A 27,740-nucleotide genomic window follows, 5' to 3' on the forward strand; every position below is an offset into this window, starting at 1 on the left:
CCCCCGAGCCCCGAGATCAAGTCCCACATGGGGCTTCCTGCATGGGACCTGCTTCTCCCTCAGCCTATGTCTCGGCCTCTGTGTGTGTGTGTGTCTCATGAATAAAGAAATAAAATCTTAAAAGAAAAAAAAAAAAGAATCAACATTTTTTTTCCTGCTTCTGGCTTCAGAAGTACTGAGGGAGGACGATGTAGATGGCTGTGGGCTGCCGCAACACTAGCCAAGAGCAGCAATGGCAGCGTTTAGCCCCCCAGGCCCTGCAATACCATGAGAGGCTTCCTGCTCAGTGTCAATGAAAGGGATTCCTGTAGTGGCAGCAGGGTTTCAGGGACCTCAACAGCAAATACATTCAGGAGCACCTGGTAACGCTGCTTCTTTTTGCCCTCTCACCTCTAGGGAGAGGAATGGCTTTCTGCGGTTACCAATGTCTGGGTAGTCCTACCATCATGCCTTGTTTCCTTCTCCTTTTGCAACACTTTTGTAACCAATTCCCTATTGTAAATCACCTTAGTATGATTTCCTCAGTCCCGAGCAAGGGTTGAAGGATACAAACCTGTTTCATTCTTTTTGACCTCAGAAATTCTCGTTTGTGTTAATTATTAAAGAAATTAATATTAACCAAATTTATGAACTCAATGAATTATTAAATATTAAATGTAAAGATTTATTGCACAAAAATTTTATATTAGTGCTAACAAATGAAAATGTCCCAAAGAAATCTAACACTAGAGATAAGTAATTTGCCAAAGTAGAAGACATTATGTTTTCTTATGCCCCAATTAAGATGTGTTTAGGAATAGTTTTTAGATATATAAGTAAATACACATCCTTTACTGTTAACTATTCAAAGTGGGAAAAAATATAGGGGTGCCTGGGTGGCTCAGTCCACTAAGCATCTGCCTTTGGCTCTGGTCATGATCGCGGAGTCCTGGGATCAAGTCCTACATTGGAAATCCCTGCTCAGTGGGGAGACTGTTTTCCCTCCCCACTGGCCCATGCTCATGCTCTCTCGCTCTCTCAAATAAATAAATAAATAAATAAATAAATAAATAAATTTTTGAAAGTGTGAAAAATAAATTTAAATATGTAGTTATTGGGTCTGGAAAAATAAATAAATAAATATGTAGTTATTGGGATGCCTGGGTGGCTCAGTGGTTGAGCGTCTGCCTTCGGCTCAGGGCATGATCCCAGGGTTCTGGGATCAAGTCCCACATCAGGCTCCCTGTATGAAGCCTGCTTCTCCAACTGCCTATGTCTCCGCCTCTCTCTGTGTCTCTCATGAATAAATAAAAAATAAAATAAAATCTTTAAATAAATAAGTAGTTATCATATGGCTCATAAATTTCCCATCTTAGAAATATATCCTGAGGAAATTTTGTATATGTAAACGAAAGTACATGTACAATTATGTCTACAGCAGCATTGTCAAAAACAACCAACAACTTGAAAGATTCAAATGTCTGTCAATAGTAAAAGAAATAAACATATCACAATATATTCATATAGTCAAATCCTATTTCACAGCATAGATGAATCCCTAGAGAAAATCTTCAGGGGAAGCAGCAAATCACACTAAAAAAAAATGTCCCAAAACAGGATTCCATTTTTACAAAATTAAAAACGTATGTAAAATTACATTCTATTGTTTAGGGGTAGAAAGTCAGGAAGAGTACAGTATGTCTGTGGGAGGAGGGGTTGTAATCAGGGTGAGGCATGAGGAGTCGTAAGGGGCTGACATTCTATTTCTTATCCTTGTTGGTAGTTGCCCAGTTGTTTGCTTTATAATTATTCTTTCACATGTACATATATATTCTATGCACTATTCTGTAAGCATGAGGTATCTTAAAATTAAAGAGAGAAGAAAAAGATTAGGATATAGAAGGGTAAACTCCAGGAAAACAACACCTCTAATCTGCATGGTTTAAAACAGGAAACACCAGCTCAGGGCAGCTCAGTCTCTCACACACCTAAGTCCATGTCAATAAATGTGTGAATACATAAATGAATCAACATCATGCTTTCAGACATTTTAATATGCTCATAAATTAAACCACATGAAAATACACCCAAATGCCATCTAGTAATTACTGTGTGGAAGACTTATGGGTGATCCTATTTGTCATCTTGATATTTCTCTTTATTATCAAAATTCCTCAAACATGTATTACTCTGAAAATTAAATAAAATAATTAAGTGTGTTGTTACAAGTCCAAAATAAGGTTAGTTTATGTTCTGGCCATTTTCTTTCTCTGGGAACATTAATCCAGTTGTTTTCACAAACAAAATCCTTAAAAAACATGAATTATATGAATGCTTTATAGTTTTCAGAGTACAGGTCTTTCATCTCCTTTGTCAAATTTTTTCCTAGGTCTTTTATTCTTTTTTGGTGCAGTTGTAAATGGAAATGTTTTCTTAATTTCTCTTCCTGCTACTTCATTGTTAGTATGTAGAAACTCTACCAATTACTGGGTATTAATTTTGTATCCTTCAATTTTACTGAATTTATTTATTCTAGTAGTTTTTTGGTGGCATCTTTAGGGTTTTCTGCATATAATATAACATCATCAGCAAAAAGTGACAGCTTAACTGCTTTCTTACCAATATTACATCATCAGCAAAAAGTGAAAGCTTAACTGCTTTCTTACTTGAGTACCCGTTATTTCTTTTTCTTCTCCGATTGCTATGACTAGGACTTCTAGTACTGTGTAGAGTGAAAGTGGTCAAAGTGGAAATCCTTGTCTTTTTCTTGATCTTAGGGAAAAATCCCTCAGTTTTTCACCATTGAGTATGATGTTAGCTGAAGGTTTTTCGTATGACCTTTATTAGTCGAGGTATTTTTCCCCTAAACCCACTTTTTTGAGTTTTTATCATGAATCGATGTTGAATTATAAATCTGGGTTCTTCAACTCTGGTGTACATCATAATCAGGTGCAAACCAGCCCAAGAGAATCTAGTAAATACCATATAGCTAAATTGGATCAATTTCAACTGTAAGTAAACTAGCATTCTGAATATGGCCCCAATGAGCTACCCTAGCCCCTCTTCAAGCCGTATGAGCACCACCAACTTCCTTGTTTTTTGCCCCTACAGACACAGCAATCTTCTAGCTCCAGAGCATTCTGGTCCTTCATGTCTCAGCACCTTACACCTGATGCTCCTCCTGCCTGGATGTCCCATGCTCTGCCTACTTAATTCCCATTCCTAGGAAGCCTGGGTGGCTCAGCAGTTGGGCATCCGCCTTTGGCTCAGGGCATGATCCCAGGGTCTCCAGATCGAGTCCCACGTCAGACTCCCTGCATGGAGCCTGCTTCTCCCTCTGCCTGTGTCTCTGCCCCTCTCTCTCTGTCTCTCATGAATAAACAAAATATTTTTAAATAATAATAATTCCCACTCCCTATTCAAAACTCAGCTCAAGTATCTCTTCTCCAGAAAAGACTTCCCTGATCACATTCCCGCTAAAAGACTTCCCGAATCATATTCCCGCTATTGTACAGTTTAGATACTCTTATCCTGAAAAAGAAAATATTTTACAATACTTTCATACCATTCTAAATATTTGATTATCAGATTATTTTTTCCCTGACTATACTTTAAGCTTCATAGCACACCAGCATGTTTGTTTCTTCACTTTTATTTTTATTGATGTATATTTGAAACACAGGGTTACATTAATTTCAGGGATACAACACAGAGATTTGGTAAGTGTATACTTTATGTTGGGCTCACCACAAGCGTACCTACTATCTGTCATCATAGGACACTATTAAAATACATGGGCTATATTCCCTGGGCTGTACTGGATCTTCAAAACTTGATCTAAAACTCAACCCTCAAAAGAGATTAGCAATCTCAATACAGATTAACAGACCTACAATATAGATTTTGTTTATGGGGTAGTTGGTTGGATAAATTTATAAAGTATCAAATAAACCAACAAAGAGCTACCAAATACATACATACATACATACATACATACATACATACTCTCATCCAGGCTTTGAACTAAAAAATTATCTGAATTCTTTTTTCCTCTGAAAAAATTCCATGTATTCAAAAGTCCCAAATCAGATCAGTAAATACTTTGTATGCCAATGAGGGTAATATGCACTCAATCTTAGCTAATGAATTTTTACTTTTTTGTATATAACTCACCTCTATTTCTTTTACATTCAATACAGATTCTTTACCAACCCACATATCCAGTGATGAGTCATTTTCTTTCAATTTAGTTTGGACATGATGGGTAGGGGAAGAAAAGGCAAGAAAACATATTAACCTTCTAAGATTAATGACTATATTTTTCTGTTAGGAACTTGGAGTCCTAAACTGAAATGTTTCCTCTCTGATCCCTAATATCTGAAGCTGGACCTAATGTAATTGCTTCCAAGGGGGAAATACTGCTTATGCTTTGTGACTGTCACAATGCTCTAAGTTAATCACTACCCCCTCCCAAAATGCCCAGCTCAGTACAATCATGAGAATTCCAGACTGAATCTCCGTGGCAGTCTCAGCAATAAACTTATTTATCTGTATGTGAGAGACTTTTAGTTCCCAAAGCTCAGAATATTTTATTAAGCTGGTGACATTTTCTGATTCTTAGGGATCTCATTTTTCAAATCCAAATGCTCTGGATTTCTAGTGTTTCTACATCATGTTCAGATAACAGAGCAACACAGTTCTCCATTTGGTGGCTCTTGAGAGCACAATGTTACGGCACCGATATTTTAGAATGTTATTTATTTCGTTCTTTCATCTTCTACATTTACCTGTTCTGTAATGACCTAATCTCCTACCACTGTCTTTCTTACATACTCTATGAATATCATCCTTCTTGCTAAACCTCACTGTCTCCAGGCATGCTCCTACTTGAAAGCATTCATACTGATTGCTGCTTTGCCTGAAACACCTTTCCCCTCGATATTTCTGTGGCTGGCTCCATTGGAAACTTTAGGTCTTACTCAAAGGCCTTTTTTAAAATTACAATCCCTCCTGAACACTTCTTATACCTTTCTCTTTTGTCTTTTTTCATAGCATTTATACGATAAAACTATTTTATTTTTCTTTTTATTGTCTGTTCTCCTACCTCTAGGACAAAAACTCCATAAAGACAACGATTTTTTTGCCTTTTTTATGTACTGCTATATTCTCAGCCCTTAAGTACCCTTGCAGGTACTTGAAAATTATTGAGTAAAACAAATTTTCCATCAGAGTTACCCAATCTTAATATTCCTATGAAAACTACCAAGAGACTCTGAGTCTAGAGGTACTGGTTCCCAGAAAGGGGATGCTTTTACCAGAGGAAACAGTAAGAGTCCTGCTAAACATAAAGCTAGAGCTGCTGCCTGATGAACCTCAAAGACCAGCAAGAAAGAAAAGAATTATTATTGATGTGGTAAATGATTCTGATAACCATGAGAAAGAGAGTAGCTGCTGTGTATGGGAGGGAGGAGTGCAGAGAAGAGTATGTTAGATTCACTAGGGTCATTTTTTGGCATCCCCATGCCCAGTTATAACTATAAATTTCTAAGTACAACCACAGCATTAAGAAGATGATAATCCAGGGCTCAGGATCCTCAGGTATGAGGTCTGGGTAACATCAGGCAAGCCTCCCAGATGAGCTTAAGTCCTGGCTGAAGGAAAGGGAAATATAAAATGGCTAAGGGAGTGTGCAGATCACGAGTATCAATAATGGCCTTGGTACCAACTGCACTTTCAAGTCAGAGGAGGGCACCATTCTTCCTCAAGTACATTTTCTTGGAAATTGCAACCAACGATAACCAATTTGATAAGCTTTGCCTGGATGAAGTGAGCTTCTATAAGCAGGAAGTGGATCTGAAGGCTATGAGAAATGGACAGTAGTAGAAAATAGATGTTGGTACATTACCAAGATTCTTTTTTTATCAGGTATGCACCTTTCCTCCATTTTCTGTGAATGTTAGCAGATTACAGTTCATGGCTCTTCCTTTCTTTGGAGGCTTTCCCTCTGCAAAAGAGGAGCCACTTCCCCAGGAAGGCTATTCTCTGCCATGGGGAACAGATCAACAGCCAGTGACTAGTGGACACAAGGACAGAAGAGGTGTCTATCTTATCTCAAGGAGAGGCCAACTCTATGAAGCAATTCATGTTCCAGAGCCTCTCCACAGGATCTGACCAGGCTATTCTCCAGCTGAGACTCTATTTGTGCTAAACTTCTATTTCCTGATCTATCCTGCTGCCCTCACTCTCCCCTCCTGAGAGCACTCGTTCAAATAATCACATCAACAAGAATTCCTGACTTGGCTCTGCTTTTGAAGAACCTTACCTAAGACATATGGTAATATGCAACTCATGGGAAAGAATGCATCCTAAGTATAGGCCTTAAAAACTCTCACAAATATCAAGTTTTTTTTTAAATCACAAAACTTTAAGAAACATATCGTGATTGAGACTCAGCAGGAAGAAAACACAAAAACTTCATAAAATAGAACCATCAACTCAAATGTAAAACATATATATAATACATAGAACATGTACATATTAATATGTACATAAGTTTAATGTGATATATAATAATATTTAAAACATAATATATACAATATATTATATATTATATTGTGTATATTATGTGTATTGTATGTTTTGTATTAATATATATTGTGTATATTATACAAAATACATATAATATATAACTTTTATATTATATGTAATCATATATATTTAAAGTCATATATAACATATACAAAACATAATACATATAAAATGTATAAAAAGAAGAAATACAAGCATAAATGAGAGCACAAATTGATCAATATCAAAAGCCAATTCACCAAAAGAAAATAGTAATTGTGAATAGCATACAATAGATAAAATTAAACCTCAATATATGGATGAAAGGGCAGATTAGGCTGAAGAGAACACCTAGTGTGGTAAGATTATGTGAATAAATATTCCAGAATTCACTGAGAAACTTTAAGTTGGAAAATACAAAGGATGAAACACACAGAGGACCCTGTGAAAAAGCTGACATCCACACAACCAGAGCTCTAGTTCAGGAGAGACAATGGAGTAGAAGAAATATTTGATAATGTGTGAAATTTTTGCAAAGTTACTGAAAGACATCAACCCATAGATTCAGGAAGTCAACTAAACCACAAACAGTATAAACAGAAATTTGACCAGCTATATATCATGTTTATATGGAACAAGACTGCCTAAATTTGAATCCTGCCTCCTACTTCCTAACTAGCCAATCAAGGACAAATTATTTAACCTTTCCTTGCTATAGTTTCTGATCTGTAAAATGGGTTTAACAAAAGTACATACTTCAGAGATTGTTATGAAGATGAAATGAGCTGTTATGTATCTGTGAAGCTCTTAGAATAGTGCTGTTGAGTTTTTAATATTCATCTTTATTACTTTTATCTTGAAGGCTTATACAAGGTGCTCTGAATCAGATTTCTTATGATTATCTCAAAATAAATAAGTAAATCAGCCTGCTTTGCCCTAAGCCTTACTTATGATGAAAGCAGGGTCAAATGTCTGACATAAATAGCTGAATATTCTACAGGTGAATAATGAATGTGGTTTGTTTGTTTGTTTGTTTTCCATTTATATACAGGAGAGACAGTCATCCCCTCCCATCTTTAAAGAAAAAAAAAAATCTTTTGCTGCTTTGAGATGGGTTGGAAAGGATCCTAGGCAGAATGTAAATACATCTTTCCAAGGGCCAAAAAAAACCCCAGGTGTTTCAGATCAGAGTTTCACACCTAGAGAGGTAGTGCCCCAACGTCTGGCACCTTGAGAGCTTAACCTAGGGACCTAATCCAAGCTGTAAGCATTTACCTCACTTGAGGAGATAAGAGGAGTTTTATTATTCTTTTCAATCAAAGCAATTAACTACACAAATAACCATAGGTGCGAAAAGTCTCAGGAGGCTAGGGCTTTTGGGAGCACTGAGAAATCCAGGGAAGTTTCACTTCCCCACAAATACCTGGCATACACTGAGCTTAAGTGCTTGTTATACAAATAAAAATAAACACAGTTGAAGGAATCATAAAGATAAGAGCAAAAAGTAATGACATACAAGAAGAGACACAAGGGGGAGGATCTGCAATGGCAAAAGTTGATTCCTAGAGAACTAATAAAATGGCCCAATTCTGGGGAGACCAATCAAGAAAAGAGAGAAGACCCACTGAGCACTAGTCACACAGCAAGAGGAGAGATATCAACACCTACAGCAAGACTATAAAGACACTAAGAAAATACCTTGAGCTACTTTATTAGTACTATCATCTTGGAAAGCCATTTGGTATTCTCTGGAAAGGCTGAAGATACACAGGCCCAGAGACCCAGGAGTTTTGCTCCTTGGAATGGGCTCTCAAAAAACTCTTGCAGACATGCACTAGGGGAGAAGTACAGGAATTTTTACAGAAACATTGTTCATAATGGCAAGAACACACAATACCAAGTGTTCATGTACAAGAATAGAAATATATTAATTGTGGTGACTTCGTACGATAAAATATGGAGTAACAGTAAAAATGAAGAAACTGGCTATATGCCATCAACCATAATGAATGCCACAAACACTTGTTGAGCAAAGTCACAAATTACAAAAAGGCACAGTATAAAACTATCGTGAAAATTCAGTAGCTGTCAAAATTAACGAATGTACCTTTTGGCAGTATATAAATACATGGTGAAATTAGAAATAAATGCAAAACAATCATCACCACAAAATTTAAGATGAGTGATCAGCTGGGGAAAGTGGCAAAGGAATGAAATCCGAGTGGCAGAAATAGCCAGTTTCCAGAGTGTTAGGAATGTTACATCTTTAAATTGGGTGGTGAGTATGAACCATATATTCATTTTATGGATGTGACTTAACCTACATTATACTTATTATTTTAAAGGTAGAATAGTTTAAAACAAAAGGGGGCATTTCGCATAGGTTCTATCACTTGGCTTTGGAGCTGAGAGAGCATCTTTACCATGAATCCTTGCTTCACTAGAATGGCATCCACTTCTATAAATCTCCCCACTTCTCTCTTCTTGTATGGTCTAAGAAAGGGCACTGGGGTGACCACCCAGCACAGAAGGGACAGTGTGTCTTCTCTTGTTAAGCCCAAGCATTGCAAGTCTTATTAAAAGGTGAGGACACCACTTTGTCCTTAGATTTGGTCCCATCGTTGCCAATTTGGAGGCATGGAAGATAATGTCCTCCTCTTTATCTTTTTAATTTTACACTAACAAATATCAAAGAGGATTTGTGGGTCAATACGTTGTATTAAAGAAAGGAAGAAATTCTAAAGTAGACCTATGATATAATTAACATTTTACGTATACATAGTCACACACACACACACACACACACACTGTGGGGTGAAAAACAGGATGACGAAATAGGAAGGGCCTCTTCATAAAATTCTCTTATTTTGAAAGATGTCTCTTTTTGGTTTTAAACACAGGGGAAAAGATTTTGCCTCAGAGGCATCACTCCCTCACACCACGTCTTTCCTCTCCCTGGTGTTAATGTTCCATGTAATGCTAATTAAATGCACATGTGTAACTAATTTAAGTGTTACAAAATTCAAGACACTCTTAGCTCCCTCTTCCACCAAAAATAAAATGTAAAAGTTGCTCATCTCTAGACTTTACAGAGGACTGAAAATTGAATTGTAAAATCCTAGTTCACAGGAAAATCTAAATTGACTATTCCAGGTTATGAATACTTGATTATGGAAGGAACAGTTCAGAAATAGCCCTATTTTAATTCATTTGGAAAAGGTAGTCATTCATTATACTGGGTCTTAGGCTCAGCAAAGAGAACAGAAAGGGCCTGAACTGTCAAGCCTTAACACATATGTATAAAACAAATTTTCTCACTCTCTTCGGAACTGAGCCAGCTGAATATCATATTAAGGATAGAGGCCAAAAAATGGTCAAAGAGGTGCTCCCGCATGGAGACATAGGATCTACAAACAGCATAGAGGGGAAGTTTACATGGATACTTACTATGAAGACACAGATCATTACAGATGCTTTCCTTACCAGGATGACTGCAATCTGAAACTCATGTTTATTATTATGTCAGCTAAACATTTTAACACTGGTATCTTAAAAATGGAAGTGACGGGGAAAGACAGAGTCACTATTCCATATTCTCTGAACATTATTTGCAAAAATGGCAGTAATCCTGGAAACAATCATGCTTCCCCTATCAACGCCATCTCAAGGATGACTCTCTGGGTTTTTATTTAAAGCGAAGTGTCAGAGGGGAACCTGTACCTAGTAAAACTAACAGAACAGTGAAGAAAGAACATGATAGTCTGTGTTAAAGGAAATCACTTTCCAAAGAGAGCTGAGGACAAAAAAAAAAAAACCAGAAGAGCTTACCTTTATGGTGGTTTGCACTGGATACAACTTTCCCCCACAAGGTTACAATAAATATTATTATTAGCAGCTTTCCTTTTGTTGCTTTCTGTAAGTATCTCTTACTCATCCTGCAAATAAAAATATAAAAATAAAAATGCTTAGTAGATGAAATCACTGCTTTTCCAGTATAATTGTGCTACATTTAGAGCTTCCCTAACACCTGAACACCTGAAAATTGCATTTATTGTATTTGAAATGCTGTTTACTGTATAAAATCTAAGGAGAAAAAATAAAAGTATTTCAAACAAAGTACCCTGATAGGATGCAAGAGATAAGAGAGGCCCTACCTCAGTCTTCATTCATTTAACAATAACCTAAATCAACTGGGAAACATTACCATTTGTCTCCATATAAATATAGATTTAACTTATTCACAAAACCCGAAGCACAGTTGTTTGAATAATCTTTAAATAAGTGACTTATCTTACTTTTTTTCCCTAAAAGATTCCTTCTTCAATGCCAAGTCAAATGGTCAGCGTAAACAGTTTAGATAAAATGTGTTAAATGAATTCCTGTCCAGAATAAACTCATTTCAAATCTATTATTCCTAATGTGCTTAAAAAAAAAAAAAGTCACCTGGGACAACTGCTTCTGACAATGCCACTACTACAGACACACAGATGTTTTAATATTGTTGGAATCCACTGCCTTGTACTTTATCAGAAGGAGAAAAATTGAAAAGCACAATGCAAGATACCAAGTGAACATCTTCAAGTTGAACTCACAAAACTCAGGAAAGCAAAGCGATGTTCTAATAATAGCTACCTATAATAAAAGTCCCACACCTGGTTTCTCTAGCACTTTATGTGGCAATATTTATATTGTTCTTCACAACAAATTTGGGATATTCGTATGTCCATCCCCATTTCAAAGATGAAATTTGGAAATTTTCCTAAGATCTTGTTTAACAATAGGCAATTCTGGGTTTGAATTTTTACTCTTATTCTAAATTGCTTATATTAACTACTACTTTGCTAAGGAGTAAGCAAAACTAACATAAAATACAACTCATTTGTATTTATGACATATATAAAATATATGTCCATCAATTTCTGCCTTCCCAGATTCTAATCCTATACTGAACTCCATTCTTGTTTGACCCACAGTTTTGGGTAGGTTCGTGAGGTCACTTTCTGACCTCATCTGATTCCTCTTCTTCTTGAATTCTCTAAATTACCTTTTTCCTCACATCTTCCAAAAATCCTATCTCTAAGAACATGATTCAGTGGTAGCAATGATGTCTATAATTTTGTATGATTCTGAAAAGGAGTTGTTACTATGGATAAATGCATTGAAAATGATCATATATTTTAATATAGATATATGCAAACATTCCTTGGCCTGAGGAAGCTGTGTGCACCAATTCAGATGTTGAGGAGACATCGTTGTATGATTAAGAGCATGACTAACTCTTGAGTCTGACTGTCTGGATTTGAGTCCAGGCTCCACTGGCTTCTAATTGTATCATTTCCTGGATCTCTTGCTTGAGTCTCCTCTGCTATAAAATGGGGTAATGCATGCAAAATGCCTGCTGTATTGGTTGGCATGTATATGGGCTCAATGACTATGAGACTAGAGAACAATCCAGTCATTTGGATGTTACATTTGGTCTCTGAGGGCCACAAAAGGCCAGTCCCATTCATGGAGTGACTGAAGAGTTTCAGTGACACCAACATCCACCAAGCCCTCCATGGACCTTCGTCTTATGACATGTCAAGATAATGCACAAAGGGGTAAGTGCTTGACCTCTTAGATTAGATTGTTTGGTCAAAGTCCAGTTTCCTGCCTACTGACATTACTTTGGACAAATTACTTCATAACTTAGAGTATTTCTTTTGTCATTAAGATGAAGATAATAATAAATATCTACATCAGATAGCACTGACAATGTGAATACTCAACGAGACAGTCCATGTAAAGCATTTAACACTACGCACAGAAGATAATAAGCACCAAATAAGCATTCACCATTACCACAAGCATTACTAGGTTAGCCCAGCATTTACCTCGGGGCATTCTGTGAGGCACCAATTCCACAGCATGTTAATACAAATATTAGTGAAAAACATGGAGAGGGGGTACAAATATATTTGTAGACCTCTGACTTCCACAAATGTAACCAGATCCTCTTCTAACAAGAGGCCTATTTGAGTGTGCAGCATTTTCCAGAAACCTTTTGCCACAGAGTAACACAGGATACTAATGTTCTCGGGAAGCCTTTGAGAGAAATCATCTGGTTTTGTATTCTCAGAAAGTCGGACACCCATTTTACATCATCCGTTACATAGCCCTGGTTTCCTCTCAGCACACTTACTACTAGTTTGGGTCTGAGATTCTACTTTTCTGAACATTTTTTGCAGCCATCCTGCCTCCCCCACTCTACACTCGGTTCCTGCAACCTTACTGTACCACATATCCTATAACAGAATGAACAGTTTAGCAAAACTCATCTGACAAGAAGAGCTGCTTAGCATAATTCTTGATAATAGCTTTGCCGTAGCAAATGGCCTCTGCTACAAGGTCAATGACCCGCCGTATCTTCCATAGCACTGTGCACCCACCAAATGGGATGACGGAACTGACAGCAGGTCAAACTGATAACTAGGCATCTGGAAATGGAAACACCCACAAAGTCACCAGGCTGTCAAACTAAGAAAGGAAGGGGGAATGCAGTTCAACATGTGGAAATGTGGAAAGACCCCTGCCTTGTCCCTCTCGTCCCTCTCCATCCCCTCCGGTCAAGTACCATCTTCAGTCGGCATTATTTCCTGAATATCTCTTAAACATAACTTATTTTCATCCCTACTGCAATATTGCAGTTCAGACTACCAATATCATGGGCCGACAGCCTCTTAGCTGGACTTCTTACTGCCGATATTGTCAGCCTCTGGAACTGGAGACAAAGTCTGTGTCTGCCCTTCTTCATGACTACGTCTGTAGTAGTAGGTACTCAGTAAGTGCCTAATACTGTTGACTGGATGGGATCCAGTGTAGCCAAATAAGTAACTATGGATCATGAGACACCATTTATATGATCAAAACCTTCACAAGACTCCCCTCTATGTTCAGAAGACCCTTAACCCTCACTCAGCAAGATTTAAAAAAAAATGAATCAAAGTTAGGCATTTTTTGTACTATCTCTAATATTATTAGAGATTAAGCCTTTCCTCTCCATCTCCCTCTCCACACATACTCACAGTCTTTGTTGTTGTTGTTAAGGATTTTATTTATTTATTTATTCATGAGAGACACGAGAGGGGCAGAGATACAGGCAGAGGGAGAGGCAGGCTCCCTGCGGGGAGCCCAATGCAGGACTTGATCCCAGGTCCCCAGGATCACGCCCTGAGCTGAAGGCAGGTGCTATATTTCCTCAATGTCCTGCAGCTAAATTTCCCTTCCAGGTCACCTGAAACATATCAGCCATCCACTTCATCCCCGGGTCCACTCTCATTAATGCCAACCTCTAGTCACTGGTCAGGGTGCAAGTGAGAAGGCCGTCTGTAGGATTTGTTCAGGACCAGGTGGAGCGCCCTTCCTTATGCACACCAGCCACTTGCCACACTATCGTAATTTGCCTGCACTCATCTCCATCCCTCCCTGTCATCTAAGAATCTTGAAGAGGGACTGTGCTCCGTACATTTGTGAATACCTAGGGCCTGATCCAAGAGTCAGCTTAGTAACTGGAAAATATTTGCTGAATGTTGGTGGTAACTTAGAGCCAAATATATCGTGTAGCTGTCACCATGAGGAGGAAGCAGGTGTGTTTCATTCCTTTAGGATGCAATTAGGTAAGTAAAGACGAACAGAAAGAAGAACGTGAAAAAGAGGTGGGGTGGGGGAGACAAGGAGAAAAAGGGAGGAATCCCATCTGGAACATGTTTTATTCTAACTGATTTTCACATAACAATAATGTGTGAGCGAACTGAAGGAGGGCTTTCAGCAAAGGGGCATCAAAAGGGAGAAAGCTGAATGGTCCATTTCTCCTTGACCCTCTATGCCAGCACAGAGGAAGGGGCATCCCCTTCTCATCCAGTATGTAAGGACCAGACCCCAGTTTATTATTCTTCATTTTATTTTATTTATTTATTCATGAGATACACAGAAAGAGGCAGAGACACAGGCAGATGGAGAAGCAGGCTCCTCTCAGGGAGCCCAATGTGGGACTTGATCCCGAGACCCCAAGATCATGCCCTGGGCCAAAGGCAGATGCTCAACTGCCGAGCCACCAGGTGCCCCCAGACCCCAGTTTAAACATGTCCACCACAGCCAAAGGCCATACATGCTCTCAGAATTGTCCCATTCATCTGTAAAAGAAACATGACAAAACACAAGTGACTTCTTGAACAGCAAAATCTGAGGGAAGAAGAAACAGCAAACTGAAGGATAAATACACAGAGCAGACGAAACTTTGAGATGGCTTCTCAAGCAGCCACAGCTTGCAAGGAGCAGGAGGCAAACAGGATAATGGAGCAATGGTAATCTTGGCAGTGAAGGATGTTGAAAAGTTGTCAAAGTAGAAGACTGACAATTAAGCCTTCAGACTTTCTCCCACTCCTTTCTTTTGTGTGACACGTTTCTGTTATATTCTCTGAGATTCAGTCTTTTGAATGACTGTGAAACCCTTCACCTCCCCACCAATGTTAAAAGTGCATTTAATTGTAAATAAGCCAAGCACTGGAAAACTATTATGATACTAAAAAATCATTCATTTCCCCATAAAAAAAGAGAAAGTAAGTTTAGCTGATCTAAAGAGGAGAAGATGGGAGGGGAAGGGGGTGGTGAGGGGAAGCCTTACATACAAGGGAGATAAAAGCTGGGACCTAAAATCCAACCTCCTGGGCTACCCTTGAGTGCTAGACACTTCTGTGGAAATAAAGGCCACATAAGACAACATACATAAAGGTCTTTTTAGGACTTTTCTCTGTGTTGATCTAATATTTACACCAACCTAGTGCTGGCATGGACTTTAACAGCCCAATCTAGTACAGGAATTTACTTTTGAGGAAGAGTGTTGCAACTGATAATACAATTTTCTCCTCACAGGGACCAGAATGATGTTATGAAATTTATATCAGATTTTATTTCTCCACCCTACTCCTTGCTTTAAATCCCAGAATTTACTTACCTATTGAAACAAGAGTAAAATCTAAATTTCTTACTGGAAGGAAAGCTCAACATCACCTCCCCCCACCCCCCCACCCCCTGGACCTCTCTGAGCTCACTTCACATTCCCATTCCCTTCCTTCCCTACACTGCAGCCCCACTGGCCTTCCCCCTGTCCCTTTGTTGGGGGGGGGGGGTTGTCATTGAGAGGACATGACTGATAAATGACCCACGAGCTAGATCCAGGCAATGAGAGGCCCCTGTCCTGGAATATACATTCTGCCCACCGTTTATATGGTGGGAGCCATTCAAGGACATAGTCTTATAGTCTTACATAGAGTGTAAGATGTTGTTGAGGCCATCTGGAATGGCATACATGACCGAACACCATTAAGGACTTGATATACTTTAAAGAGTTTGGCAGGTGCGTGCAGAGATCTACTGCTTGCAGCCACCCAAGACAAGCCTCATACCTAAGTTCCCTGGCTCGTTAACCCTGCCACCTGCCAGTTGGGGGTGGACTGGCCTGCCTCTTTCTTCAGTTTCTCCCTGCCCCTCATGTATGGGAGCCAGTTGTAGACCTCACCCAGGGAACTTCTGAGGGTGCAAACCAACACCCTCATGCCAAGCTTGTTCTACACCTTACACTAATGGCTGAGCTGTTTATGACTGCCTCCACGGAGTGCCCCCTGACCAGCCTGCCCTCCAGAGTCTGGAGAAACACAGTCTCTCCTGCTCCCGGTATCCTGTAGAATTTGCTCCATCCACTTCAATCTCAAGTTATTCACTTATTTACACATTTTTAGTGTTTATTTTCTTCTTCTTCCCATTAAAATGTAATTTCCATGAGGGCAAGTCCTATCTATCAATCACCACTCCAGCACAAAAAAAATACCTACATCATAGAACAGCAATATATGTTCAATGGAGTAAGTAGCGTATTGATTTTTTTAATCAGAACAAAAGAAATGAATCCTTTCAATGAACTTTCATTACCTGTTCTAAGTTAAACAATTAAATTTCTATTATATTCAGCAGTTAGGAATGCCAATGGCAAGACTGATGTACATATCAGTGGAGTGAGAGGAGATGAAGTAAGAGGCAGACTGAGTGGGAGACAAGGAAATGGAAACAGAGACCAGATTGCTCTCTCAAGAAACATGCAGAGAAGAGAAGATGGAGTGGTAGCTGGAGAGATGTGCACAAGCAGCGGGAAGGAGTGAGAAGGAAGAGAAAAGGGAAGGATGCCAAAATGAGCATAGAGTATGAGGATTCCAGTTTTTGTACAGTTTTATATTCTACAAATATAAGCTGCTATTACAATATTGTTACCAGAGTGTTATTATTTTTTTATTATTATCACTTTTATTTTCCTTATTTTATACAAAAACAAATGCACCTTCCAAAATTAGTCTTTATTTGCTGATTGGTGATTTGAAAAACCCTACTAAAATAGGACATTCAGAGCCACAAATCTCACAACATTGTTGGTTTTATCCAAAAATTATGTCATACTTGACTAGCATTTTATGACAAATACTATGGCTATTATATCCAAGTTATTTACTGAAACAGCAGTTACCTTTGAGGTAGATAGTAACATCCATATTGAGATTAGATAATGATTAAAGTATTTCACATTCTTATATATGTAACACATTTAAGAGTTACATGTTATTACCTATTAAGAGTATTTAGTTACTTTAAATAGTAACACATTTAAGAGACAATGACATATTTCTAATAATCCTATACCATGTGTTATATATCATCCAGAAGCTGAGTTAGTTGATTCTAGACATTTTCATTTTTCCTTTTTTGCTGCCTTTTCTTTTTTAAAGACTTTATTTTTTATTTTTTATTTTTGAGAGACAGAGAATGCACAAGCAGAGGGAGGAGCAAAGGGAGAGGGAGATGCAGACTCCCTGCTGAGCAGGGAACCCTATGCAGGGCTCCATCCCAGGATCCTGGGATCTTGACCTGAGCCAAAGGCAGATGCTTAATCAGTTGACTGAGCCACCCAGGTGCCCCCTTATTTTGTTTTCATACAGTACAGTACTTACGCCACACTCACCAAGTATATTTACATTAAGATCTTCCTGCTGACCAACTAGAATCTGGACGTTCCATCTTTTAAATTATGATCACAAGTTTAGAGAGTTGCATTTTCATATGCCAGTCCTATGATTAGCTTCTATTTCCTTAGGTAACTTCAAAACAAAGATTTTGGAATCTTAGTTCTTCAATTTTTTTAAAAAATCAACTGCTTTAAAATTTTCATTTTATTGGATATATCACTGCTTCATGATGAATCTACATTTGGGATTTTATCCAATTAAGCCAACTCTGAAGATCTAGCCAAAAAAAAAAAAAAAAAAAAAAAAGCTCCGGTGGTTCCTTACTAAGGCTTGCCTGTGACTGACAGCAAATATAGACTTCATTTAAGAACCATAACTGCCTCCTTCTTTCACCCAAATGTTATACTTCCATTCATTTTGCCACAATACTGCAATTTTGGTGGGTATAAAAACCAGGGAGCACGTATACCTAGCAATGTATAGCCAAAGTGCTTATTTTTTCCAAATGCCTTTGTCACCTATAGACTATAATGATAGGAATTAGAAATGTATTATAATTAGACTCCTAGCTCTAATACCACAAACAGACAAAAATGCTATAAAGCAAAAAATAAATAAATCACCTGAGATTTATGAGAGCACTAAAAAGACACCTGTACTGCTGTGCATCTGTTAGTACAAAAGACTCACTTATTCTCCTTTTATATCTATAAAATTGGTAATGTCACTATTTTCTAAAGCAGCAAATCACTATAATAAACAAGAAATCATGTGACAGTTTGAATTTAATAAAAGATGTATGATAAATCAGAGGTATTACTATTTCTTCTAAGGTTCTTCTCTCAGAGTATGGGCTTGGAAGTCAGAAATGCCTGCCTGAGTATGATACTGCCTCTACCACACAACTAAGCTTGATAAATCCATTTAGCTATTAACAACTCTGAGTCTCAATGCCCACAAATGGAATGCATGACACTATTACAAATTGGCAGGATTGTTTTAAGAAATGAAAACAATGTATATAAAGCATCTACCACAAAAGAGAATAGACACCAGAACTGTAGCTATTATTTTATTAATATTTGAAGCATAGCCTCCTGGCTAGGAATGAGAGAGAAATAAAAAAGTCTTTGAGCAACAAAGAAAAGAGCTCACATGTTTTAATCATAGGTGGGAAGTAAACTTACTTTTAGGAATTTGTCCTAAGTCTACAGAATTAAAAAGTGAGAATATTAAGCAACAGGCTTAAAATGGAGGCAGGGCTAATGAACAGAGATTTCAGATGGTTCTGCAAAATGAATAGTGATACGGGGATAATAGAGAATAGATACCAAATCTATAAATACATAGCATTCTCGGATCATTAGGTGCAAGGACAAATGCTCCTCAAATGCCCCGAGAGAGAAGTAGAGCATAGCATGCTAACTGAAATTATTATTATATATATTTTTACAGTTTTAAATGTGCTGGCTTAAAATATATCAGCTTCTTTAATGTATCATTGAATCCTCATAACTCTTTGAACTAAGCTCTGCATGCATTAATATCCCCAGATTACACATTAGAATCTGAAAGAATAATTTGAAGATAAGACCTAAGTGGCAACGGAGTCTTGAATCCAGATCTGCCCACTGGCTGAGTTCCCACTGAGACAGTAGTTTAACAATAATGCTCCACTCTCTGTAATGAGTCCCAAAAGCACATGGTGCATTTTAGACAGGTGTACACTGAAAAGGGCTAAAATGAAGTGCTTGCTCTTGGTTATCTGGAATTTTTTTTAATCACCTATGTGCCAAGATACTGGAGAACGGAAATACTGTTGTATCTCTTTACTGTAGGTTATAAATAAAATGACTAATCTTTACATGGTACATCTTTTATCATTTATACACACTGCATGGTCTGATGAAAGGTGAGTTAACACTTTTAGAATTAAGTGTCCAGTGTATTGGTAGACAGACACCAGTGTATTGAGGTTAAGACTCTTGGGGATCCCTGGGTGGCTCAGCAGTTAGGCGCCAGGCTTCGACCCAGGACGTGATCCTGGAGTCCCCCCTGCATGGAGCCTGCTTCTCCCTCTGCCTTTGTGTCTGCCTCTCTCCCTCTCTCTCTCTCTCTCTCTCTCTGTTTCTCATGAATAAATAAATAAATCTTTAAAAAAGAGATATTAAGACTTTAGTTGGGTAGTTTTCATATTGTGGCTATTGTGAATAATTCTGTAAGGAAATGGGAGTGCAGATACCCCTTCCAATCCTAATTTCAATTCTTTTGGATAGATTCCTAGAAGTGCTGAATCTTTTAGTAGTTCTAGTTTTAACTTTTTGAGGGACTTCCATACTGTTTTTTGTATTGGTTGCACTAGTTTAGATTCCTACCAACAGTGTATAAGAGTTCCAATTTCTCCACATCCTGCCCAACACATATTTTCTTTTGTTTTTGTGGTTGTTACTGGCATTTATAATAGCCATCCTAACATATGAGAAGTGATATCTCATTGTGGTCCTGATTTGCATTTCCCTGGTGATTAGTGATGTTGGGCCCTCTTTCATGTATCTGTTGGCCATTTGCATGTCTTCTTTGGAAAAGTATTCAGATCCTCTATCCAGTTTCATTTTATTTTTTAATTTTTTAAAAATTGTATTTAAATTTAATTTGTGGGCAGCCCGGGTGGCTCGGCAGTTTGGTGCCTGCCTTTGGCCCGGGGCGTGATCCTGGGGTCCTAAGGATCGAATCCCACGTCGGGATCCCTGCATAGAGCCTGCTTCTCCCTCTGCCTGTGTCTCTGCCTCTTCTCTCTGTGTGTCTCTCATGAATAATTAAATAAAATCTTTTAAAAAATTTTTTTAATAAAAAAATAAATTTAATTTGCCAACACATAACATGAGATGAGTGCTCATCTCATCATGTGCCCTCCTTAAGGCCCATTATCCACTCTATCCTCCCACCAACCTCCCCTTCTGCAACCCTTTGTTTGTTTCCCAGAAGTAGGAGTCTCTCATTGTTTGTCATCCATTCTAATTATTCCCCCACTCAGTTTCCCCCTCTTCCCTTATGGTCCCTGTCACTATTTCTTATATTCCACATGTGAGTGAAACCATATGATAATCATAATTCTTCAATTGGCTTGTTTCACTCAGCATAATACCCTCCATCCACATCTATGTAAATAGTAAGTATTCATCCTTTCTGATGGCTGAGAAATATTCCATTGTGTGTGTATGTGTGCGTGTGTGTGTGTGTGTGGATGGATGGATAGAGAGAGAGAGAGAGAGAGAGAGATAATCGCATCTTCGTTATCCATTCATCTGCTGAAGGACATCATTGTTCCTTCCATGGTTTAGCTATTGTGGACATTGCTGCTATGAACACTGGGGTACAGGTGTCCTGTCGTTCCACTACAACAGTATCTTTGGGATAAATCCCCAGTAGTGCAATTGCTGGGTCAGAGGGTAGCTCTATTTTTAACTCTTTGAAGAACCTCCACACAGTTTTCCAGAGCGGCTGTACCAGTTCACATTCCCACCAAAAGTGCAAAAGAGCCCCCCTTTCTCCGCATCCTCTCCAACAATTGTTGTTTCCTGTCATTAATTTTAGCCATTCTCACCAGTGTAAAGTGATGTCTTATTGTGGTTTTGATTTGTATTTCTCCGATGACAAGTGATGTGGAACATTTTTTCATGTGCTTGTTCACCATGTGTAGGTCTTCTTTGGAGAAATGTCTGTTCATGTCATCTTCCCATTTCTTGACTGGATTTTTTGGGGGTTTTTTTTTGCATGTTGAGGTTGTTAAGTTCTTTATAAATCTTGGATACTACCCTTTGTCTCATACATCATTTGCAAATATCTTCTCCCATTCTGTAGGTTGCCTTTTAGTTCCATTAACTGTTTCCTTTGCTGTGCAGAAGCTTTTTATCTTGGGCAAGTCCCAAGAGTTCATTATTCATTTTGTTTCCCTTGCCCTTATAGATATGTCTTGCAAGAAGTTGCCGTGGCCAAGTTCCAAAAAGTTGTTGCCTGTGTTCCCCTCTAGGATTTTGATGGATCCCTATCTCACATGTACGTCTTTCAACCATTTTGAGTTTACCTTTGTGTATGGTGTAAGAGAATGGTCTAGTCTCTGCATGTGGCTGTCCAATTTTCCCAACACCATTTATTGAAGAGATTGTCTTTTTTCCATTGGAAATACTATCCAATTTCCTGCTTTGTCGAAGATTGTTGGCCATAGAGTTGAGGATCCATTTCTGGATTCTCTATTCTTTCCATTGATCTATGTGTCTGTTTTTGTGCCAGTACCACACTGTCCCGATGATCATAGCTTTGTAGTACAGTCAGGTATTGTGATGCCTCTAGCTTTGGTTTTCTTTCTCAACATCCCTCTGGCTATTCAGGCTATTTTCTGGTTTCATACAAATCTTAGGATTATTTGTTCCAACTCTATGAAGAAAGTCCATCCTCTATTCATTTTTAAATCTTTTTTCTGCTAGTGACTGTAGTTCTGTATATATTTTGGAAATTAATCCCTTATCAATATTATCTGAAATTCACATTTAGCTGGATGTCCTATAATATTAGTTGTCAAATCTGCTGACTCTGCCCTAGTTTTCAACTGTATTATTTTAAGCAAGAAACTAATATTGACTTCTAAGTGGAAACATGCTTGTCTCAAGAAAAAACAAGCTTAAAATTTTTGAGGTTGATAGATACTAAAATAATGAAACCATTAGTTTTGTTTTGTTTTTTTTTTTACTATTTTCTGCATGCAGACATTTCTGCATACAGACAGATGACTAAAAACCATTTCTTTGATTTGGCTGCAGTTCTCCTAGCAATTTTGAAGATTCTGAATTGTTTCTATGGATAAAAAAAGTAGCATATTTAGTATAGTACAGCAATCAAGAGTATGAGGTTTGAAATCAGACATGGATGTCAAGACTTGGTTAATACTAGCTGTTAGAGATATGCTGTTTAATTTCATAAAACCTCCATTTCCTCTTCCATAATATGTGGATAATAATAATAACTGCTGCAAAGAACTGTTGGGAAGGTAAATGAGTTCACTTATGTAAAGTATTAAGCACACATTCTGACACACTGCAAGCAATCTATAGATGCTTGCTATAATAGAGTGTTGTTTAAAATTCTTCTGTGATTAACTCTCCATTAAATAAGAAAAAGTCTGTTGACTGACCTCCACGTGTGGCTGATAAGCACCACAAGGCATGTAGAGGCCAGTACTAAAGACATGTCCTTCCTTTCTTCATGCCCTGTTGAGGCATTTACTTTTTTTTTTTTTTTTCGTGGCTTTAGATGGTTTGAGGGTAGTATATCCATCAAATTTAAGTTTCATATGTCGGGCAGCCCAGTGGTTTAGCGCCGCCTTCAGCCCCCTGATCCTGGGGACCCGGGATCGAGTCCCACATCGGGCTCCCTACATGGAGCCTGCTTCTCCCTCTGCCTGTGTCTCTGCCTCTCTCTCTCTCTCTCTCTCTCTCTCTCTGTGTGTGTGTCTCTCATGAATAAATAAATAAATCTTTAAATAAATAAATAAATTTCATATGTCTTTGCACCTGACCATATTAACCTTAAGCTATGTTATTTCTCTGCATTTGTTTCATATTTAGTGGCCCTATCCCTACCATTGTTTATTGATTTTTATTTTACATTATGGATTATTGCTTCTGGAATCTAAATATGTTCTTCCTAAATTAAAAATAAACATAAGGCAGTATAGTTATATGGTATGATCAAAGCAAGATTTCATACTGAACCACCTGTAACAAGAAATATACAATGTCAAACAATGAGCCATAAGCAAAATTGAGTGTAACTGAGCTAAAACTCAAAATGTAATAAAGCCATTTAATTGTAAATAAACCTAGCTTATATAATTTAATATAAAATGCATGTGTACCACCAAATGGTGGGGCACTCACGACGTTTATAAAGAAGAGGGCTGGATCACTGAAATCTAGACAGCACAGAGCTTCATTTCATATTCAATCTCTTCTCCTATAAAAATTTCTGGCAAAAGCATCAACAACCAGGAAAATTTGGATTCACCTCCTCCCTCCATCTTACAGCAATGATACCTATGTCACACAATGTCTAGGAACAAGTTGTGGGCGTCAGGCAGTACGTAGACAACTCACAAAGCATCCACTCCTGAATGACAGAGATGCTACGTTTCATAATTGTTGGGTAGAGTATCACTAAGTAGAATAAGAGAGAAAGCTTCCCCTCATAGGTGGCTAAATCACAAACCTACCATTTAATTTTGTGAGTATGCATGGTAAAAACAGCCCTGTAGGGATCCCTGGGTGGCGCAGCGGTTTGGCGCCTGCCTCTGGCCCAGGGCGCAATCCTGGAAACCCGGGATCGAGTCCCACGTCGGGCTCCCGGTGCATGGAGCCCGCTCTTCTCCCTCTGCCTATGTCTCTGCCTCTCTCTCTCTCTGTGTGACTATCATAAATAAATAAAAAAAACCCAGCCCTGTACACATATCTAAGGACCACAAGAAGATTAATAATAAAGTATTTTCTTTCCTTACTTAACAAAACTTAGATAGCTATTAAAGCAAATAATTTATGGTCATGAAATTAGCTCTAATTTTTTGTCTACTCTGTTAGTCCTAGGACTACTTAACAACTTTTCTTTTTCTTCTACTCTAGTGTACTTGTTCTCTTGGGAAATGAGGCACCAGAAAAAATCTACTCCACCTCAGCTCCTTCTCCTTTATGCTAGCAAAGGAGTAAAAGAATGAGAAGAGTGAAAAAAAATAATCTTTAAGGATTTCTTGCTAGAATAAAGTTTGTGGTCCAATAAGGACACATATTCTCACATTCAGAAGAGAAATATACCTTTTACCAAAAAAACAAACAAACATTACAACACAGACTTTCCCCTCAACATAGAACCTTCTGGAAGGAAGTCAACTGAAAGGCTCTCCTTATATAACCATCCCCCCGCCCCCGGCAAAGGAACCAGTAGTAACACATTTCCACCTTATCATTAAATTTATGAAAGCAAAGAAACCATGAAAAAGACAGTAACAACTATGTGTTGAACAGCAAGTCACTTTATGTCCTGAAAAGAAACCAACAGAAAGAGGTCCAAGAAAAGCTTGTTTAATCAAGAGTTCACTTTGTTCTAAGAATTATTCTTTAGCTAAGATTTTGGGACAACCACATATATAAACTCTAGGCACATCAACTTCATGATGTATGATAAAAGAGATGGTGACACTGGGACACATGCATTTTTATAACTCCATTTTATATACACTCTTTGTGTTTGATATTCGTTCATAACTTTATATATCTTAAGGAGCTCCTTTTGAGGGAAGAGTGGAACATTATCAGATTTTAATATAGCGAAGTACTATGCTCAGCTTTTAGCTAATAGCTTAAGCAGCTGTGAACTCAACCAATTAAGAATCAAAGCAGCAACCACCATGTTCTGTAAGCTTCTGTCTACACAGTGAGCTCTGTAATGTATTGCTTTCTGGTTTGTTCCTTTTCCAAGAAGATTTCAGCCCCTTTGTAAATCTTACTTTTTTAACTCTTCCCGAAATCTGGGACCTCCTTTTTTGAATAACATCAATCACTTAAGAGGCACTAACTCTACTTTATCTGCCATCAACTTTCTGTCTATCCCTAACATTTTCCTTATGGATGAATTTGGTTTTCTCAGTCACAGAGCAGGAATGTTCCAGCACTATGCAATCACCCTGCAAGTGTGCAAGTCAGGGGTTAAATGTTCATCTTGAGAAATTCTCCCAGCAGTGAGACTTATTAGATTGTCAAATTATGTCTCACGGTGGTGATGGAAGCCTATTACCTGATCTATTTTCAAGAAATGCTCCAAAAAACACACAGTGAAGTCCTACTTTAGGGGAGTAAGACTGGTCTGAACTACAGTCATTGTCATTTCATACCTGCCGAAGACTACAGACCTTCCTCCCAATTTACATACCCCCACTTCATTTATGGAACTTAATTCAAGACACGTCAGATAGATTACACAAATCAAATGAGCCAGATACTGCTACGGATTTTACAACAATCTAACCAATAATCCCTAAACTAACACTCTTCTTCCATGTACAATGGATTTTAAAGTATTCTGCAAATTAGACCCATAACCAAATTATGTTAAAATAGGTAAATATTGTCAAAGGATGAACAATGTGGTGTGTGTATTCAGTGGATTATTATCTGTCCTTAAAAAGGAATGGAATGCCAATACATACTACAACATGGGTGAACCTCAGAAACATGCTAAGTAGAATAAGCCAGACACCAAGGTACAAATATTATTCCACTAATGTGAGATATCTAGAGTAGGGAAAATCATAAACACAGAGGGTAGAAGAGAGGTTTTCAGGATCTGAGGTGGGAGGAAAATAGAGAATTATTGTTTAGTAAGTATAGAGTTTCTTTTTTTTTAATTTTTATTTTTTTTATTTATTTATGATAGTCACAGAGAGAGAGAGAGAGAGAGAGGCAGAGACACAGGCAGAGGGAGAAGCAGGCTCCATGCACCGGGAGCCTGACGTGGTAGTCAATCCCGGGTCTCCAGGATCGCGCCCTGGGCCAAAGGCAGGCGCCAAACCGCTGCGCCACCCAGGGATCCCCGAGTATAGAGTTTCTTTAGGGGATGATGAAAAAGTTCCAGACAGTGGTCATAGTTGTAGGACATTGTGAATGTACTTAATTCTACTGAATTATACACTTAAATGATTAAAATTAATAAAATTTAAGTTATGTGTGTCTTATCTCAGTAAAAATACATTTAAAAAGGTAATACAGCAAGAGTCATAATGGGAACAGTTTGGCTCATCAGCTCTCACATATATCTACATTTTTTTTATTTTTATTTATTTATTTGACAGAGAGAGAGAGCACAAGCAGGGGAAACAGCAGAGGGAGAGGGAGAAGCAGGCTCTCCACTTGGCAGGGAGCCTAACTCTGGGGCTCAATCCCAAGACCCCAGGATCATGACCTGAGCCAAAGGCAGATACTCAACCGAGCCACTCAGGTGCCCATATATTTATTTTTCTTAATGGCACTTAACAATATTTGAAATCATAATGTTTATCTGTTTACTTTTTATTTTCCATCTCTCTCACTACTAGAACACAAACTCTACAAGAGCAAGAATCTAGGCTATTTCCCTGCTTTGTCCCCAGCAATTATGATGCTTCTGGTCATAGAGCTGGTACAGAATAAGTATTTGTGGCATAAATAAATTAATAAATGGAAGAAACAGTATAACTGTCCTTTTAATTTTGAGTTTGGTTATCTTGTGATCATGCACTTTTTCTTATGTCCAATAACACCTCTATCCCATGTAGGCAGTAGGATACCTTAAATTTTTATTTTATCTTATGTGTAACATCCTAACTCTAACCAGATTCCAAGTTTTGAAATCTAGTTTGAGAATCTAGTTTGAGAATCACTTGAGAAACCATATGCTAGCTTTACTTCCCCATAAAATATCTCACCCTTGCATAGTGCCATATGTTATCCTAAGAACTTTCACATCCATGATCACATTTGATACACATACATGACCATGAGGCTGGAAGATATAATTACCTGGTAGAGATGAGGAAACAAACTCAGAGAAGGTAAATGACTTATTCAAGGTCAAAGTCAGGTGGCAGAGCCAAAACTCAAAACCAGGTCTTCCAAAATTGTTTCCATTAAAAGTATGATAATGAGGGCAGCCCGAGTGGCTCAGGGGTGTAGCACCACCTTCAGCCCAGGGTGTGATCCTGGAGACCTGGGATGGAGTCCCACATGCTCCCTGCGTGGAGCCTGCTTCTCCCTCTGCCTGTCTCTCTCTCTCTCTCTCTCTCTCTGTCTCTCATGAATAAATAAGATCTTTTTAAAAGTATGATAATGAGAGCAATGATATTAGTATTTTAATAAATACATTATTATAAATAAAAATTTTTAATAAAAATTATCATATTTTCCATGCTTTAAAATAGAATACTTTCTGTGCTGAGTGAAATAAGTCAATCGGAGAAGAACATTATATGGTCTCATTCATTTGGGGAATATAAAAAATAGTGACAGGGAATAAAGGGGAAAGGAGAAAAAATGAGTGGGAAATATCAGAAAGGGAGACAGAACATGAGAG

At 38.0% G+C, this 27,740-nt stretch overlaps 1 protein-coding gene across 2 annotated transcripts in view; it reads right to left on the reverse strand.

Moving 5' to 3' along the window:
- Window positions 1-27,740, reverse strand: part of TAFA2 (TAFA chemokine like family member 2) — a 448,530-nt gene that overhangs the window by 126,140 nt on the left and 294,650 nt on the right. For both annotated transcript variants that reach the window (XM_038549855.1, XM_038549856.1), the window contains exon 2: window positions 10,375-10,481. In XM_038549855.1, coding sequence (XP_038405783.1) covers window positions 10,375-10,480 — 106 coding nt within the window. In that variant the 5' untranslated portion in view covers window position 10,481. The remainder of the gene's footprint in view (window positions 1-10,374; window positions 10,482-27,740) is intronic.

Source organism: Canis lupus, chromosome 10, assembly GCF_011100685.1.
Source record: "Canis lupus familiaris isolate Mischka breed German Shepherd chromosome 10, alternate assembly UU_Cfam_GSD_1.0, whole genome shotgun sequence".
Lineage (NCBI taxonomy): Eukaryota > Metazoa > Chordata > Mammalia > Carnivora > Canidae > Canis > Canis lupus.